The sequence below is a fragment of the Ostrinia furnacalis genome, unplaced genomic scaffold, assembly GCF_004193835.3.
Source record: "Ostrinia furnacalis isolate ACB-3 unplaced genomic scaffold, ASM419383v2 OfSCF2833, whole genome shotgun sequence".
Lineage (NCBI taxonomy): Eukaryota > Metazoa > Arthropoda > Insecta > Lepidoptera > Crambidae > Ostrinia > Ostrinia furnacalis.
The window spans coordinates 697,500-714,246 of NW_021133072.1; the positions used below are offsets into that span (position 1 = coordinate 697,500).

At 40.4% G+C, this 16,747-nt stretch overlaps 2 protein-coding genes across 2 annotated transcripts; both read left to right on the plus strand.

Moving 5' to 3' along the window:
* Positions 1-6,948: 6,948 nt before the first annotated feature.
* Positions 6,949-10,246, plus strand: LOC114356588 (L-sorbose 1-dehydrogenase-like). The gene is made up of 3 exons (XM_028309818.1): positions 6,949-7,060; positions 7,683-7,816; positions 8,626-10,246. The coding sequence occupies exons 1-3, from the start codon at positions 6,949-6,951 to the stop codon at positions 10,123-10,125; spliced, it is 1,746 nt and encodes a 581-aa protein (XP_028165619.1). The 3' UTR covers positions 10,126-10,246.
* Positions 10,247-13,044: 2,798 nt separating this feature from the next.
* On the plus strand, positions 13,045-16,300 carry LOC114356591 (glucose dehydrogenase [FAD, quinone]-like). Its single transcript, XM_028309823.1, has 4 exons — positions 13,045-13,055; positions 13,382-13,495; positions 14,104-14,237; positions 14,689-16,300. The coding sequence occupies exons 2-4, from the start codon at positions 13,384-13,386 to the stop codon at positions 16,186-16,188; spliced, it is 1,746 nt and encodes a 581-aa protein (XP_028165624.1). The 5' UTR covers positions 13,045-13,055; positions 13,382-13,383; the 3' UTR covers positions 16,189-16,300.
* Positions 16,301-16,747: the final 447 nt, after the last annotated feature.

A 16,747-nucleotide genomic window follows, 5' to 3' on the forward strand; every position in this document is an offset into this window, starting at 1 on the left:
CAATATCCTGAACGTGTTTACGCAAACTTGCCTAATTACCTAAAGAAAACCTTGTTTTAAGATGGCTTAAAATATGGCTAGATAGTCTTTCCTTGCGGTTCTGCTCGCTTCGTTTTCAGATTCGTAAAGTTAGGTCAGATTCTTGAATGACATGCGCTGCATATCGCGGTGATGTTGCTTACATGACCCACTTGGTGGACTGACTGGTGGAGGTCGCGATAAGCACCTGGTTGCGAGAAGCACTTGGATGTGAGAAGCACCTAGATGCGAGAAGCACCTGGATGCGGTAAGTACCTAGATGCGGGATACATCTGGATGCGGGCAGAGCAAGACCAGTCGCTGTGGAAATCCTTGGGGCAGGCCTTGATCCATCAACATTTTTTGGCTGAAACAAACAAAGAATCATTGAAATTACACATGGAAAACCTTATTTTAAGATGGCTTATAATATGGCTAGACAAAGTGAGTAGAGCAAAACCGCATTGCAAGTTTTGCAATGCGGTTTTGCTCGCTTTGATTTCAGATTCCTAAAGTTAGGGCCGCTAGGGCAGCAAGGTTCTGGAGTGGAGGCCACGTACCGGAAAACGTAGCGTGGGACGTCCACCCATAAGGTGGACCAACGACCTCGCAAAGGTAGCAGGAGGGCGCTGGATGCAGGCCGCTACCAACCGGGCGATTTGGAAATCATTGGGGGAGGTGTATGTTCAGCAATGATTATGGACGTCCTGTGGCTGAAATGATGACGATGAAGTTAGGGCCGATTCTTGAATGTCACGTGCATCGGAATTTGGATGACCTAATAAAATGATACGCACCGGAATCTAAATAAAAGTTCGTAGAGACGATGGCCGTAGGGGCAGAAAAGTTCTCGAGTGGCGATCACGGGCCAGAAGACGTAGGGTGGGCAGGCCTCCCACTAGGTGATCCGACGATCTATTGGCCTTGGGGGAGGACTTTGTCCAGCTGTGGACGTCACTTGACTGAAACGAACAGCAAAAGTTGTGTCGTGGAATTACTTATTGGTTAATTTAATGGTGTTAATTTAAGTTAATGGTGTCGACTACTCCATTCACGTATAAAGGACCTGAATACCTGATTATACCAACACTGCTGACGTACGATCGACGCCGCATTTGCATTCGGGAATGTTGACGGATCACTACGATCCGGTGCGAGGGCGGCCGGCTGTTACACCGAATTTAATTAGAGGAAAAAAGGACAAAGGATCTATCAACGCACAGCCCAAACCACTGGACGGATCGGCTGAAATTTGGCATGCAGGTAGATGTTATGACGTAGGCATCCGCTAAGAAAGGATTTTACGAAACTCCACCCCTAAGGGGGTAAAACGGGATCCACGCGTACGAAGTCGCGTGCGGCCGCTAGTATGCTATATTTGTAGAGCTTGAGGTTGGGATTGGAAAGGGCTAGATTAGTAATTTTAAGTCTGGAATTACCCAGCTTCCTTCCATCACCGGGGAACCAGACGCAGGTTAGCGTACGTACCATCTCTATATTGTCGCCATTCCGACAGCTCGCACTAAGTGTTTCGATAGCTCTCTTTAATGCGAACAGCTAGGGACTGAAATTCGCTACCTACCTGCTGCTGTCTTTCTCGACTGCTGAAAACGATCCGGCACTTTTTAAGGCGAAAGTGAATAGGCACTTACAGGGCAGATTTATGTACCATCCTAGACTGCATCTCACTTAATATGATTGCGGTCAAATACGTGGAACGATGCCAAATCGTAGGTCCCGTAGCACATTAATTATAACATCGTGAACAATTTGTATTGGACTGAGTGTTTTCTATGTATAATATGTATGTATTTACAAAAAAAAAGGATTTAAGTATGTTTATATCCGTTGTCTAGTACCCATAGTACAAGCTTTGCTTAGTTTGGGACTAGAAGCGCAGTGTAAAATATAAAAAAAATATTCAGAACAAGGCAGGTATTTGACCGCAATCGCACCTGATGTTAAGTGAGATGCAGTCTAGGATGGTACTTATCTGCCCTGTAAGTGCCTATTCGCCCTCGTAATAAAACAATATTACGCTTCGGTGTGACGGCGGGCGTTTGTTTTGCCCACAAAAACAAGATAAGTGGCCCACATCAAGTGAATGAACGTTCCGCTTATGGTTTATGGCCGAGCCGGGGAGATCTATCATGCACCTTGTAGATATGGTGGACTGGAGATACGCCCGGGTTTGCTCGCTTTCGGAAGTAAAGACCTTTACTTCTTACTTGCCTCGTATATCTAATGGTAATGTGGTACTTATAAGTAGAATGAAAGAAAGAAAACTACATTTCATCTTCATCATCATCATCATTTCAGCCATAGGCAGCAGCATAGCAGGAAGGCGCTGGATGCAGGCCGCTACTAACCGGTCATTATGGAAATCATTGGTCATCATGTTCAGCAGTACTATAATAGACATATACAGGGTGTCCCAAAAAGTAATGTCAAGCCGAAGCCCAGAGATAGAGCATCACTAGGGCTACCCGAATCATCCCCATGTATTTTCCGCGATTTTTGATAGCTTTCGAATTATGATTTTTTTAAATTGTGCTTAGGTAATTTTTTGGTCCCAGTGGCGCGAATAATTAAGGTACATGCCTGATTTTTTTCTTAACTATTTACATCCACAACACAAATGTAAACTAAAAACGTAAAAAGATCCTGTACGAGTATGTTGTAAAAAAATCATAACTCGAAAACTATCAAAAGCCGCGGTGATTGGGGAAGCCCTAATGATGCTCTACCTCTAGGCTTTGGCTTAACACTACTTTTTGGGACATCCTGTAGTTTGTTTGGATCATATTCAATATGTGAAATACATTTTTTAAGCCAGTCAGTACCCTTTCACGCTTAAGTCACTGAGCTGGTTTGACGTAATTTTAGCAATTTTACCGTAAGTAGTTTGAGACTTAGATGAAAAATAGAACCTGACACAGTACCTAGGTAAACATACAGGGTGAAGCCGCGGGCGAAAGCTGGTATGAAATGTTTTCTTTTCTGCTTCCTATTCTTGTTATGAATGCTCAAGACCGCCTACTTTTCTCACCTTTCGTTGATCGATGAGTCAAAATCCTCAAATGATTTTGAGTCGCATGAATTGATAATTTAATGCTATGATTGCCCATATTTGGACAGGTGAGATTGAAGATAAAACAAAAAATCCATATAAACAAAAAAATTAAAGGCATTTATTTGGTTTTAGTTCTTACGAGCTAGTGACGGCAGGTTTATTGTGTTATTACTTACATAACTATAGTAATGACGATATTATAGTGACAAACTAGTGTCTCTAGGCATACCATCTGTGTGTAAAAAATAAGCCAAGTTTCTTACTTTTGACACCTTTAACTTTATTTTGGTAGAAAAAGTCTTATGACAAGTAACCAGGTAAGTATCTGGTTTTTACCAAACTTTTTCCAGATACCTGACTATCTGGCAGAAAATGTCTAGTAGAAACCAGGTATGAAACTATCTGTCAACAATAACAACTATCTGAAACTTTATCAAGAAAGTAAAGTATGTGTGTACGCCCTATTTCCCTTAAAATTCAAATTCAAAATACGTTTATTGTGAACCACAGGTACATAGGTTGTCAAATTATAAATGGGTATTAAGATCGGCTGCGTTCCGCCTTGAAGGCATACAATAATTAAAAACCGGCCAAGTGCGAGTCGGACTCGCGCACCGAGGGTTCCGTACCATTGATTTATGAAATTAAAATTATTATTTTTTATTTAAGTTAGTATGAAAGATTACGCGGTAATAAGCGGTTTACGATTTACGAGAAAAACTACTTACTAGATCTCGTTCAAAACAATTTTCGTTGGTAGTTTTTATAGTAATGTACATCATAATGTTTTTTTTAGATTTTTCATTTTCTTATTTTAGAAGTTAGGGGGGGGGGGGACCAACTTTTTTCCACTTTGGAAGCGTCTGTCACGCAAACTATTCGGTTTAGAAAAAAAGTATTTTAGAAACCTCGATATCATTTTTGAAGACCTATCCATAGATACCCCACACGTATGTGTTTGATGAAAAAATAATTTTTGAGTTTCAGTTCTAAGTATGGGGAGCCCCCAATATTTATTATTATTTTTTTATTTTTGCATCAAAATCTTAATGCGGTTCACAGAATACATCTACTTACCAAGTTTCAACAGTATAGCTCTTATAGTTTCGGAAAAAAATGGCTGTGACATACGAACGGACAGACGGACGGACGGACGGACGGACGGACAGAAAGACAGACATGACGAATCTATAAGGGTTCCGTTTTTTGCCATTTGGCTACGGAACCCTAAAAAAACGGTATAAAAGCATCGAAATCCCGTTTTTCACTAACGCTTGATCCTAGAAGGATTCAAACCTTTATTTATTGGCATACTTAATACCTATTCAGTTATATCAATTACATTATCCAAAAATAAAATCATAATAACTTAACTTGGCTCTTTTTCAATCATGTCATTTTAACTTTCAACAAAGTATTTTTGTCGTTCCAAGTAATTAAAATGAAACATTAATTGTCAAATTATAAAAAATCGGCGATATGCGAGTCGGATGACGGATTGATGGTTTCGTATGCACATAAATCTAAATATATACAGGGTGTTAGGTAAATGGGTATATGAGCCGACACTAGCCCATGTTAACATGGTCATATAAATGGTATGGTGAAGTCAGAAAATTGATATCTTCATTTTAATTATTTTAATTTTCATACAAATGGGATTTTATAAAATTTATTTTGTATGAAAATTAAAAAAATATTAACCATACCATTTATATGCCCATGTTGACATGGGCTAGTGTCGGCTCATATACCCATTTACCTAACACCCTGTATAACTCAAAGGTGACTGACTGACTGACTGACATAGTGATCTATCAACGCATAGCCCAAACCACTGGACTGATCGGGCTGAAAGGCATGCAGGTAGATGTTATGACGTAGGCATCCGCTAAGAAAGGATTTTACGAAACTCCACCCCTAAAGGGGTAAAACGGGATCCACGCGTACGAAGTCGCGGGCGGCCGCTAGCCACAGATATAAGGCGAACTTAATGCCATTCGGCATTCTCCTCCAGTTAACCTATTTTGTCGTCTTGACATAGAAGTTTTGTGTTTTAAAATATATCATTGGACATTTTACACTGCGCCTCTAGTCCCAAACTAAGCAAAGCTTGTACTATGGGTACTAGACAACGAATATAAACATACTTAAATACTTTTTTTTTGTAAATACATTATACATGGAAGACCAGACCCATCACAGAAATTAAAATTCATCATTTAAATTTTTGCCCTGCCGGGACCTAACCCGGGACCTCTCGGCATAGTAGTCCGTTCTGAACCACTACACCAAACGGCCGACGAAAAGGGGGATAGATTTATTTTATAACTAGCGGCCGCCCGCGACTTCGTACGCGTGGATCCCGTTTTACCCCCTTCATCTATCTTACGCGGTTTAAATTTTCATACAAAAGGATTTTCCCGCTAATTCCCGTTCCCGTGGGAATTCCTAAGTATACTATAACCTGCCCAGGAGTATGAAGAATAATTGTACCAAGTTTCGTTAAAATCCGTCGAGTAGTTTTTGTTTCTATAAGGAACATACAGACAGACAGACAGACAGACAAAAATTTTACTGATTGCATTTTTGGCATCAGTATCGATCACTAATCACCCCCTGATAGTTATTTTGAAAATATATTTCATGTAACGAATTGACCTCTCTACAGATTTATTATAGAATAGAATAGAATAGAATAGAATAGAATGTATTTATTGTAAGTAAGTATAAGATAGATAGATATTAATTTCAGCTTGTAATCCTTTTTTCATTTGAGGAGGGGAACTCTAAAACTAAGAAACTAATTAATAGTAACTCATTTGTCTTCTCCGAAACAAATGCTAATTAATATTTAATCAGATGTAGACATAATATTATAAATTTAAATCGTTTGATTACATAGTTTATTTGGTTTACAAAATTTTATCATTCTTCTATAAAAGAAACATATCTCAAGTACGCACATTAGTTTAGTCCTACTTCAAGGCAAAAATAGGTAAGATTTTATTACACTTTTAAAACATTGAAATTTTTTAACTATTTATGTACTGTATTTACTAATATTATGTCACCCACACTTTATTTCTTTCGCCAAAAGTATTTAATTCTGATTAACTGCTTCCCACTGTTAGTAGTTCATTATACGTATTTTTAGTCATTCATAAATATCGCCAGTTAAGCTAATTTTTCGCAAATAATTTAATACCGCTCAGTTTAGTATTAAATCTGTGATTATATCTCATTAAAAGATTGATGTTTTTCAGAGAGCGCTGCTGCCCATTCTCTGTTTGATGTGTAGTCCCTAAGTCGCCTCTTACGACACCCGCGGGCAGAGAATGGGCAGCAGCGCTCTCTGAAAAACATCAATCTTTTAAACTGCGATCTCCAACCCGCCTGCCAAGCGTGGGGGTTATGGCAAAACCCTCCACTTTAGTGGAGGAGGCTCATAGTCCAGCAGTGGACTGTAAAGGGCTGTTGATGAATATCTCATTAACTGTCATCCATATGGTAGGTATATTTTATTCTCCTGGTTAATAATTTCCATTTTAAAATACACCAGTGCCAGTTTGATAAAAAGAAAAGTCGGTTTGTAAACTCGATAGAAGATTGAAGACATCTATTGATTGTGAATTACATTGCTCTATATACTATAGCTTTAACAGCTACAAGCACGGAAGGTCATGGGTTCGATTCCCGCCTAATGTTTCAACCACACCAACGCGTGCAGATCGCCATCGCCGATGCGATCACGGCGCGATCATAGGGAAATGACAGGTCGTGTGAACTGTCATGGGTTGCGGCTGTTTTTTTAAGTTATTTATATTTTTTATTTATTCCCCGTTTTGTTTATAGTCATGGACGCAGCTACGGGTATAACGACAGTGCAGACTTTGCAGTCCGCTTTGAGTGTCCTAACAGCGCTGCAAATCACGTCCTTCGAATACCCGGCAACTGCGAGCTTTGACAGTATGTATCACTATAATGAGGACCCTATATCATTACATATTATTATTATTATAAAAAAAAGTCGCTTTCCTGTGTCTGTCTGTCCCTATGTAGGTATACTTAGATTTTGAAAAGTACGCAACGGATTTTGATGTGTTATTTTTAATAGATAGAGTTATTCAAGAGGAAGACTTATATGTATAAAACATGCATTATTATAGAAGAGAAATCCGGGAAATTCCATTGCAATCGTGCGAAGCCGGGGCGGGCTGCTAGTTATATCACGATAGGCGCCAATGGTGTCCATATGGATCATAAGGACACCTTTGGTGCCACCATGGTGTCTTGGTAAAAACTTGGTAGTCGAGGTGACGTCCACCATTAATACTAAACGCAGTTTAACTTACACCGTGCTCAAGCTCGACATAAGTATTATTAACAGATAACTAAACTACGTTTGGACTATGGCACGTTTACACAAGTTTGCTACCATAAATGAAAATTATTTTATTATTAATATGCGTCAATAAACTGTGAAAACATTTACACAATGACGATGTCTGTAACTAAAGTCGTTTATTTGTGAAAATCACCTTAAATGTGTAGCTCTGTCAAATGATATTGATGCAAATGTTTCTTCCAGTCGACCTGAAATTCGACTATGTGGTGGTGGGAGGAGGAACGGCTGGGAGTGTGATGGCTGCGAGACTGAGTGAGAACCCTCAGGTCACAGTCGCTTTGATCGAGGCAGGAGGCGACCCTCCTTTAGAAGCAGAGGTAAACCCATCACGCACACATATATACCCACACACACACACACACACACACACAGTGTCACATAGCCTTACTTTTGAGAAATACCTTATTATGAAATAAGTAGCTGTTTGTTTATAGAACTAGTGAATGTAACCAAAACTATTGAATGTAACCAAAACTATAATGATAACTAGCGTTGTTCTAGTACTAGTAATACGTACTTGTGAGTTTTTGTGGCTTGTTTAACATAATTATGTATCTTTGTACCTTTAAGAAAGAGCGGGGCCTCCTAACACAGGTATTATACTTAAAAGGAGACCCCAGCCACTTGCAACAATTATGTTAATTTAAAAGATACTGAATAAATGTTTTTTCATTTTCATTTTCATTTTTCAAACTTGTCTTTAGCACGACCAGTGTACTTGTCTTCATCATTATCATTTCAGCCATAGGACGTCCACTGCTGAACTGAGGCCTCCCCCAATGATTTTCGGTTGGTAGCGGCCTGCATCCAGCGCCTTCCTGCTAAGTACTTATGAGGTTTCTGTACATCTTGTAGGTGGATGTCTTATGCTGCCTACAATTAATTTGTATCTACATCTACTGCACTGGCAGATGCAGCGTGGGATATCCATCCAAATAATAGATAGATGATCTTATAAAAATAATAACTAACAACAATAAAGCTCTGGGTGCAGGCCGCTTCTATCTGACCAATCTGGAAATCACTAATGATGATGATGACATGCCCATAACAATCCATGCAAGCTACTACTCTATTGACTTGCCTCTACGTCAGTCAGTAGCATTACAAAAACCTATTCTTTCAGTTGCCCGGACTGTTTGCCCTGGAACCGAAGATGACTTACGACTACGATTTCCTCGCTGAAAATGACAACTTGACGAACCAACACACCCTGGACAAGGCGGCACGGTTGACCGCCGGCAAACTCCTCGGAGGAACTACCTCAATGATGCACGCCCCATACCTAAGAGGAAACCCGCTGGACTTCAACCGCTGGGCCGAAGCAGCTGGTGACGACTCTTGGAACTACGACAATCTCCTCAAATACTTCATCAAACTGGAAAGGTTAGAAGACCGTGACATCTTACACTCCAACACAGGCAGCCTTCACGGAACCAAAGGACCAGTCGGCCTGACCAGGGAACCCAATGAACTGAACAACAACTACTTCAAATCGATGGACGAAATTGGATTGAAATACGCCCTTGATATCAGCGGCAACTCAACTCGTGGGGTCACTGATCCTCTCCTTATGATCTCAGGTGGAAGGAAGCAGCACACCGCCAAGACCTACCTCAGCCCTGCTAAGGATCGGCAAAACTTATACGTTTACAAAAGTACCGTGGTCACCAAAATTATTTTCGATGACAACAATACCGCCACCGGCGTGGAAGCCCTTACGACTGATAACGAAACGGTAACCTTCCAAGTGAATAAAGAAGTCATCGTTTCAGCCGGTGCGATCAGGTCTCCCCAACTGTTGATGCTGTCAGGCGTTGGACCACAGGATCAGCTCGAAAAGTTCAACATTTCAGTCGTATCTGATTTGCCTGTTGGCCAGACCCTGCGCGACCGTGTTGCTGTGCCTCTAGCTTATAAGATGCAGGCTTCCAACGTGACAATCCCAGCCTCGAATTACTTCAAGTTCCCTAACCCAGTCACAGTGGGTTTCAAAGCCCTTAACGACTCACAGTCCCAGCCTGACTTCCAGGTCATCACTCTTGTCTTCCCTCACGACCAGTCCACAGGCTTGTCTATGATTTCTTCATTCGTCTTCAAATATGAGAACGCAATAACTGATGCTATAATTGATGCCAATACTGGTCACGAACTCTTCATGGCTTTCATTGGAAATGGTCATCCCGAATCTACTGGTCAGCTGTTGCTAAAAAGCACTGATCCTTTAGAACAGCCTGACATTAATTTGGGTCTTTTCAGCACTGCATCTGATATAGATGATATGGGTGCATACCTGGAGTACTTTGCACAGATTGGAGAGACCTCGCACTTCAAGAACGTTAGTGCTGAGCTGGTGGAATTTGATTTGCCTGAGTGCAGCAACTACACGACTGGGTCTTCGGACTACTGGAAGTGTTACGCTACAAGTATGTCGGTGACTTTCTGGCAGTATATGAGCACCTGTTCCTTGGGGTCTGTGGTGGACTCTGAACTGAAGGTGAAGGGAGTCCAGAACTTGAGGGTGGTGGACGCGAGTGTCCTGCCATATTTCACTTCTGGAGAGCCTGTGCCAGCCATTATTGCTGTTGCTGAAAAAGCGGCTGATTTGATCAGACGAAGAAAGTAAAAGTGGAGTCGTTGAGTGTTTTCTTGTTATTTTTTCCTTTATTTTTGTTATTGTTATCTTTACAATAGTGTGAGTAATTAAGTTCCGTGAATTTTTTAAATCAACTAATACAAATAAGCAATGCCTGTTAACTAGTTTTTTTTAATTAAATGTTATCTTAAAACTAAAACGTGAGTTTTGTTATTGTATTATTTATCTAAATTTATTCGGAACGTGTAGGGTAATTTGTCTTTAGCTCTCAGTGCTGATTAAAAATGAAAGAGATACAGAGGCATCGGATCTTTCAGCGATTACTGCAACAGGTTACACAATGTGGATATTTGTCACTGTGACGCCACTTTATACGGGGTGTATGAAACACACAGTGATCACAGTCTCACTTTCATGTTACTCAGGAAAACGAATAAAGTTCCTTTTTTGGAGTCTATTCCTTATTTCAGCCAATTGACGTCCACTGGTGGACAAAGGCCTCCCCTAAGGATTTCCACAATGCGCTCCTGTGTCCTGCGCTGCCCGCATTTAGATTCTTCCCGCGACCTTCTCCAAATCATCCAATAGGTTGACCACCTGGCACCTAGTAGTCATTGTAGCCTGTGGTCGCCACTCAAAATCTTTTCTGTCCCATCGGATTTACACACACCCTATATCTTTCCAAAACCATACATTCTGCCGAAGCCTTCAACACATTTTGCGCGAATATTTTCAAAGTTTAAAATTTGAGATCCGATTCAAACTCCGGTATCGATGGATATCTCGCGATTACGTCAAATAAATCGATTCTAACGCTGGAACTCGCCGGATTACTCGTGTTAAACTCACCATTTCTAGTTTATTTTTGTATTATATCGTTTTGAGCATCGATATTATGTATTATATCGTTTTGAGAATCGACTGTACCTAATGGTGGCGATCACTTGTGTATTAATTTCACCTGAAAAAGAAATGTCCAAAAAGATTTTGATGTGTTGAAAAGGGACTAAAATAGTATTTAAACTAAAAACGGTTAAAAAAAGGAGAAGGGGAGAAAACGAACTATTTAATTAAAACTACATAGGAACATGAATAGTTATTACTCGTATGGTTATTAAGGTTGCTTTTGATAGGTACAAGACATCATTCAGGGACTGGGTAGTCAATGCGAGAAAACGCTCAACGGTTGGAATGTGCAGGTGTCAAAATGTCCATACGGACTGGTTGTTAGTGTGGCAGAAAGTATGAACGTCAAAAAGTCCCAGTGCCAAAATGTACATTGTTACCATGGTTACAATGGTTTAGTGACAAATGGTACACATCACAAAATACAAGTACAACAAAAGGTGTGATTGATAAAATGATCGACTGATATATTGTGCTCATGAATAAATTAATAAAATTAAATGTCAAAATGTTCAATGTTCTTGTAGTCTAGTCAATAAAGTTTTTTTGGACATTTTTACCTTGATGCATTTAAACACGTGTTCACGTTAGCTATTATACAATAAGACGCTTGTTCAAATAAACCCGAAGACATTTTAACTTCAGATCATTTTAACCATTGCTCATTTCGACGTTCATACTTTTTGCCACACTAACAGCCGGTCCGTATGGACATTTTGACACCTGCACATTCCAACCGTTGAGCGTTTTTTCGCATTGACTACCCAGTCCCGGGGGGACCAACTTTTTTCCACTTTGGAAGCGTCTGTCACGCAAACTATTCGGTTTAGAAAAAAAGTATTTTAGAAACCTCGATATCATTTTTGAAGACCTATCCATAGATACCCCACACGAATGTGTTTGATGAAAAAAAAATATTTCAGTTTCAGTTCTAAGTATGGGGAGCCCCCAATATTTATTATTATTTTTTTATTTTTGCATCAAAATCTTAATGCGGTTCACAGAATACATCTACTTACTAAGTTTCAACAGTATAGCTCTTATAGTTTCGGAAAAAAATGGCTGTGACATACGGACGGACAAACGGACGGACGGACGGACGGACAGACAGACAGACAGACAGACATGACGAATCTATAAGGGTTCCGTTTTTTGCCATTTGGCTACGGAACCCTAAAAAAACGGTATAAAAGCATCGAAATCCCGTTTTTCACTAACGTTTGATCCTAGGGGGATTCAAACCTGTATTCATTGGCATACTTAATATTCAGTTAAATCAATTAAATTATCCAATAATAAAATCATATTAAGTATAACATAACTTGGCTCTTTTTCATTCATGTCATTTTAACTTTCAACATAATATTTTTGTCGTTCCAAGTAATTAAAATGAAACATTAATTGTCACATTATAAAAAATCGGCGATATGCGAGTCGGATGACGTACTGATGGTTCCGTATGCACATAAATCTAAATATATATAACTCAAAGGTGACTGACTGACTGACTGACATAGTGATCTATCAACGCACAGCCCAAACCACTGGACGGATCGGGCTGAAAGGCATGCAGGTAGTTGTTATGACGTAGGCGTCCGCTAAGAAAGGATTTTACGAAACTCCACCCCTAAGGAGGTAAAACGGGATCCACGCGTACGAAGTCGCGGGCGGCCGCTAGTCACAGATATAAGCGCACTTAATGCCATTCGGCATTCTCCTCCAGTTAACCTATTTTGTCGTCTTAACATAGAAGTTTTGTGTTTTAAAAAGGGGATAGATTTATTTTATAATATTAATTTCAACTTGAAACCTTTAAGGTAATCCTTTTTCATTTGAGGAGGGACTTTAAAACTAAGAAACTAATTAATAGTAACTCATTTGTCTTCTCCGAAACAAATGTTAATTAATATTTAATCAGATGTAGACATAATATTATAAATTTAAATCGTTTGATTACATAGTTTATTTGGTTTACAAAATTTTATCACTCTTCTATAAAAGAAACATATCTCAAGTACGCACATTAGTTTAGTCCTACTTCAAGGCAAAAATAGGTGAGATTTTATTACTCTTTTAAAACATTGAAATTTTTTATCTACATTATGTATGTACTGTATTTCAAATAGTTATGTCACCCACACATTATTTCTTTCGCCCAATTTAGTATTTAATTCTGATTAACTGCTTCCCACTGTTAGTAGCTCATTTTACGTATTTTTAGTCATTAATTAATATCGCCAGTTAAGTTAATTTTTCGCAAATAATTTAACACCGCCCAGTTTAGTAATGAATCTGCGATTATATCTCATTAACCGTCATCCATATGGTATATTTTATTCGCCTGGTTATATTTAGTTATTATTTTCCTTTTTTATTACAGTCATGGACGCAGCTACGGGTATAACGACAGTGCAGACTTTGCAGTCCGCTTTGAGTGTCCTAACAGCGCTGCAAATTACGTCCTTCGAATACCCGGCAACTGCTAGCTTTGACAGTATGTATCACTATAATGAGGACCCTATATCATTACATATTATTATTATTATAAAACAAAGTCGCTTTCCTGTGTCTGTCTGTCCCCATGTAGGTATACTTAGATTTTGAAAAGTACGCAACGGATTTTGATGTGTTATTTTTAATAGATAGAGTTATTCAAGAGGAAGACTTATATGTATAAAACATGCATTATTATAGAAGAGAAAATCCGGGAAATTCCATTGCAATCGTGCGAAGCCGGGGCGGGCTGCTAGTTATATCACGATAGGCGCCAATGGTGTCCATATGGATCATAAGGACACCTTTGGTGCCACCATGGTGTCTTGGTAAAAACTTGGTAGTCGAGGTGACGTCCACCATTAATACTAAACGCAGTTTAACTTACATCGTGCTCAAGCTCGACATATAGGTACGTATGGACTATGGCACGTTATACAAGTTTGCTACCACTTGCCACAACTGAAAATTATCTTATTATTAATATGCGTCAATAAACTGAAAACATTCACACAATGACGATGGTCTGTAACTAAAGTCGTTTATTTGTGAAAACCACCCTAAATGTGTAGATCTGTCAAATGAAATTGATACAAATGTTTCTTCCAGTCGACCTGAAATTCGACTATGTGGTGGTGGGAGGAGGAACGGCTGGGAGTGTGATGGCTGCGAGACTGAGTGAGAACCCTCAGGTCACAGTCGCTTTGATAGAGGCAGGAGGCGACCCTCCTTTAGAAGCAGAGGTAAACTTGTCTTTAGCACGACCAGTGTACTTGTCTTCATCATTATCATTTCAGCCATAGGACGTCCACTGCAGAACTGAGGCCTCCCCTAATGATTTTCAGAGTGACCGCTTGGTAGCGGCCTGCATCCAGCGCCTTCCTGCTAAGTACTTATGAGGTTTCTGAACATCTTGTGGGTGAACGTCCTACGCTGCCTACAATTACCTTGTATCTACATCTACTCCACTGGCAGTTGCAGCGTGGGATATCCACCCACATAATAGACAGATGATCTTATAAAAATAACAGGAAAGCTCTGGCTGCAGGCCGCTTCTAACTGACAAATCTGGAAATTATTGGAGGAGACTGATGATGATGATGACATGCCCATAACAATCCATGCAAGCTGCTACTCTATTTACTTGCCTCTTAGTCAGACAGAAGAATACAAAAAACCTACCTATTCTTTCAGTTGCCCGGCCTGTTTGCTCTGGAGCCGAAGATGACCTACGACTACGACTTTCTCGCTGAAAACGATAACTTGACGAACCAACACACCCTGGACAAAGCCGCACGGCTGACATCCGGCAAACTCCTCGGAGGAACTACCTCAATGATGCACGCCCCATACCTAAGAGGAAACCCGCTGGACTTCAACCGCTGGGCCGAAGCAGCTGGTGACGACTCTTGGAACTACGACAATCTCCTCAAATACTTCATCAAACTGGAAAGGCTAGAAGACCGTGACATCTTACACTCCAAAACAGGCAGCCTTCACGGGACCAAAGGACCAGTCGGCCTGACCAGGGAACCCAATGAACTGAACAACAACTACTTCAAATCGATGGAAGAAATCGGATTGAAATACGCCCTTGATATCAGCGGCAACTCAACTCGTGGGGTCACTGATCCTCTCCTCATGATCTCAGGTGGAAGGAAGCAGCACACCGCCAAGACCTACCTCAGCCCTGCTAAGGATCGGCAAAACTTATACGTTTACAAAAGTACAGTCGTCACTAAAATTATTTTCGATGACAACAGTACAGCTACCGGCGTGGAAGCTCTTACGTCTGATAACGAAACGGTAACCTTCCAAGTGAATAAAGAAGTCATCGTCTCAGCCGGTGCGATCAGGTCTCCTCAACTGTTGATGCTGTCAGGCGTCGGACCACAGGATCAGCTCGAAAAGTTCAACATTTCAGTCGTATCTGACTTGCCTGTTGGCCAGACCCTGCGCGACCGTGTTGCTGTGCCCCTAGCATACAAGATGCAGGCTTCCAACGTGACAATCCCAGCCTCGAATTACTTCAAGTTCCCTAACCCAGTCACAGTGGGTTTCAAAGCCCTGAACGAGTCACAGTCCCAGCCTGACTTCCAGGTCATCACTCTTGTCTTCCCTCACGACCAGTCCACAGGCTTATCTATGATTTCTTCATTCGTCTTCAAATACGAGAACGCAATAACTGATGCTATAATTGATGCTAATACGGGTCACGAACTCTTCATGGCTTTCATTGGAAATGGACACCCTCAATCTACTGGTCAGTTATTGCTAAAAAGCACGGATCCTTTAGAACAGCCTGAGATTAATTTGGGTCTCTTCAGCACTGCGTCTGATATAGATGATATGGGTGCATACCTGGAGTACTTTGCACAGATTGGAGAGACCTCTCACTTCAAGAACGTTAGTGCTGAGCTGGTGGAATTTGATTTGCCTGAGTGCAGCAACTACACGACTGGTTCTTCGGACTACTGGAAGTGTTATGCTACAAGCATGTCGGTGACTTTCTGGCAGTATATGAGTACTTGTTCCCTGGGGTCTGTGGTGGACTCTGAACTGAAGGTGAAGGGAGTCCAGAACTTGAGGGTGGTGGATGCGAGTGTCCTGCCATACTTCACTTCTGGAGAGCCTGTGCCAGCTATTATTGCTGTTGCTGAAAAAGCGGCTGATTTGATCAGACGAAGCCAGTAAAAGTGGAGTCGTTGAGTGTTTTCTTGTTATTTTTTCCTTTATTTTTGTTATTGTTATCTTTACAATAGTGTGAGTAATTAAGTTCCGTGAATTTTTTAAATCAACTGATACAAATAAGCAATGCCTGTTAACTAGTTTTTTTAATTAAATTTTATCTTAAAACTAAAACGTGAGTTTTGTTATTGTATTATTTTATCTAAATTTATTCGGAACGTGTAGGGAAAATTTGTCTTTAGCTCTCAGTGCTGATTAAAAATGAAAGAGATACAGAGGCATCGGATCTTTCAGCGATTACTGCAACAGGTTACACAATGTGGATATTTGTCACTGTGACGCAACTTTATACGGGGTGTATGAAAGCTCATGTTACTCACTTTCATGTTACTCAGGAAAATGCATGTCGTTCCTTGTTTGGAGTATAAATGCCTCTTTTATAGGCCTCCCTCAAGGATTTCCACAACGGCCTTCCTGCGTTGCCCGCATCCAGGTACTTCCCGCAAACTTCACCAGATCGTCCGTCCATCTAGTAGCCAGCCTGTGGTCGCCAATCGAGAACTTT

Excerpts from the sequence above, each read along its gene's own strand:
- LOC114356588 (XM_028309818.1), top strand. The coding sequence starts at position 6,949 with ATGGACGCAGCTACGGGTATAACGACAGTGCAGACTTTGCAGTCCGCT. Across the intron at positions 7,061-7,682 it reads GGCAACTGCGAGCTTTGACA|TCGACCTGAAATTCGACTAT; the intron begins GTATGTATCACT and ends TGTTTCTTCCAG. Across the intron at positions 7,817-8,625 it reads ACCCTCCTTTAGAAGCAGAG|TTGCCCGGACTGTTTGCCCT; the intron begins GTAAACCCATCA and ends CTATTCTTTCAG.
- LOC114356591 (XM_028309823.1), top strand. The coding sequence starts at position 13,384 with ATGGACGCAGCTACGGGTATAACGACAGTGCAGACTTTGCAGTCCGCT. Across the intron at positions 13,496-14,103 it reads GGCAACTGCTAGCTTTGACA|TCGACCTGAAATTCGACTAT; the intron begins GTATGTATCACT and ends TGTTTCTTCCAG. Across the intron at positions 14,238-14,688 it reads ACCCTCCTTTAGAAGCAGAG|TTGCCCGGCCTGTTTGCTCT; the intron begins GTAAACTTGTCT and ends CTATTCTTTCAG.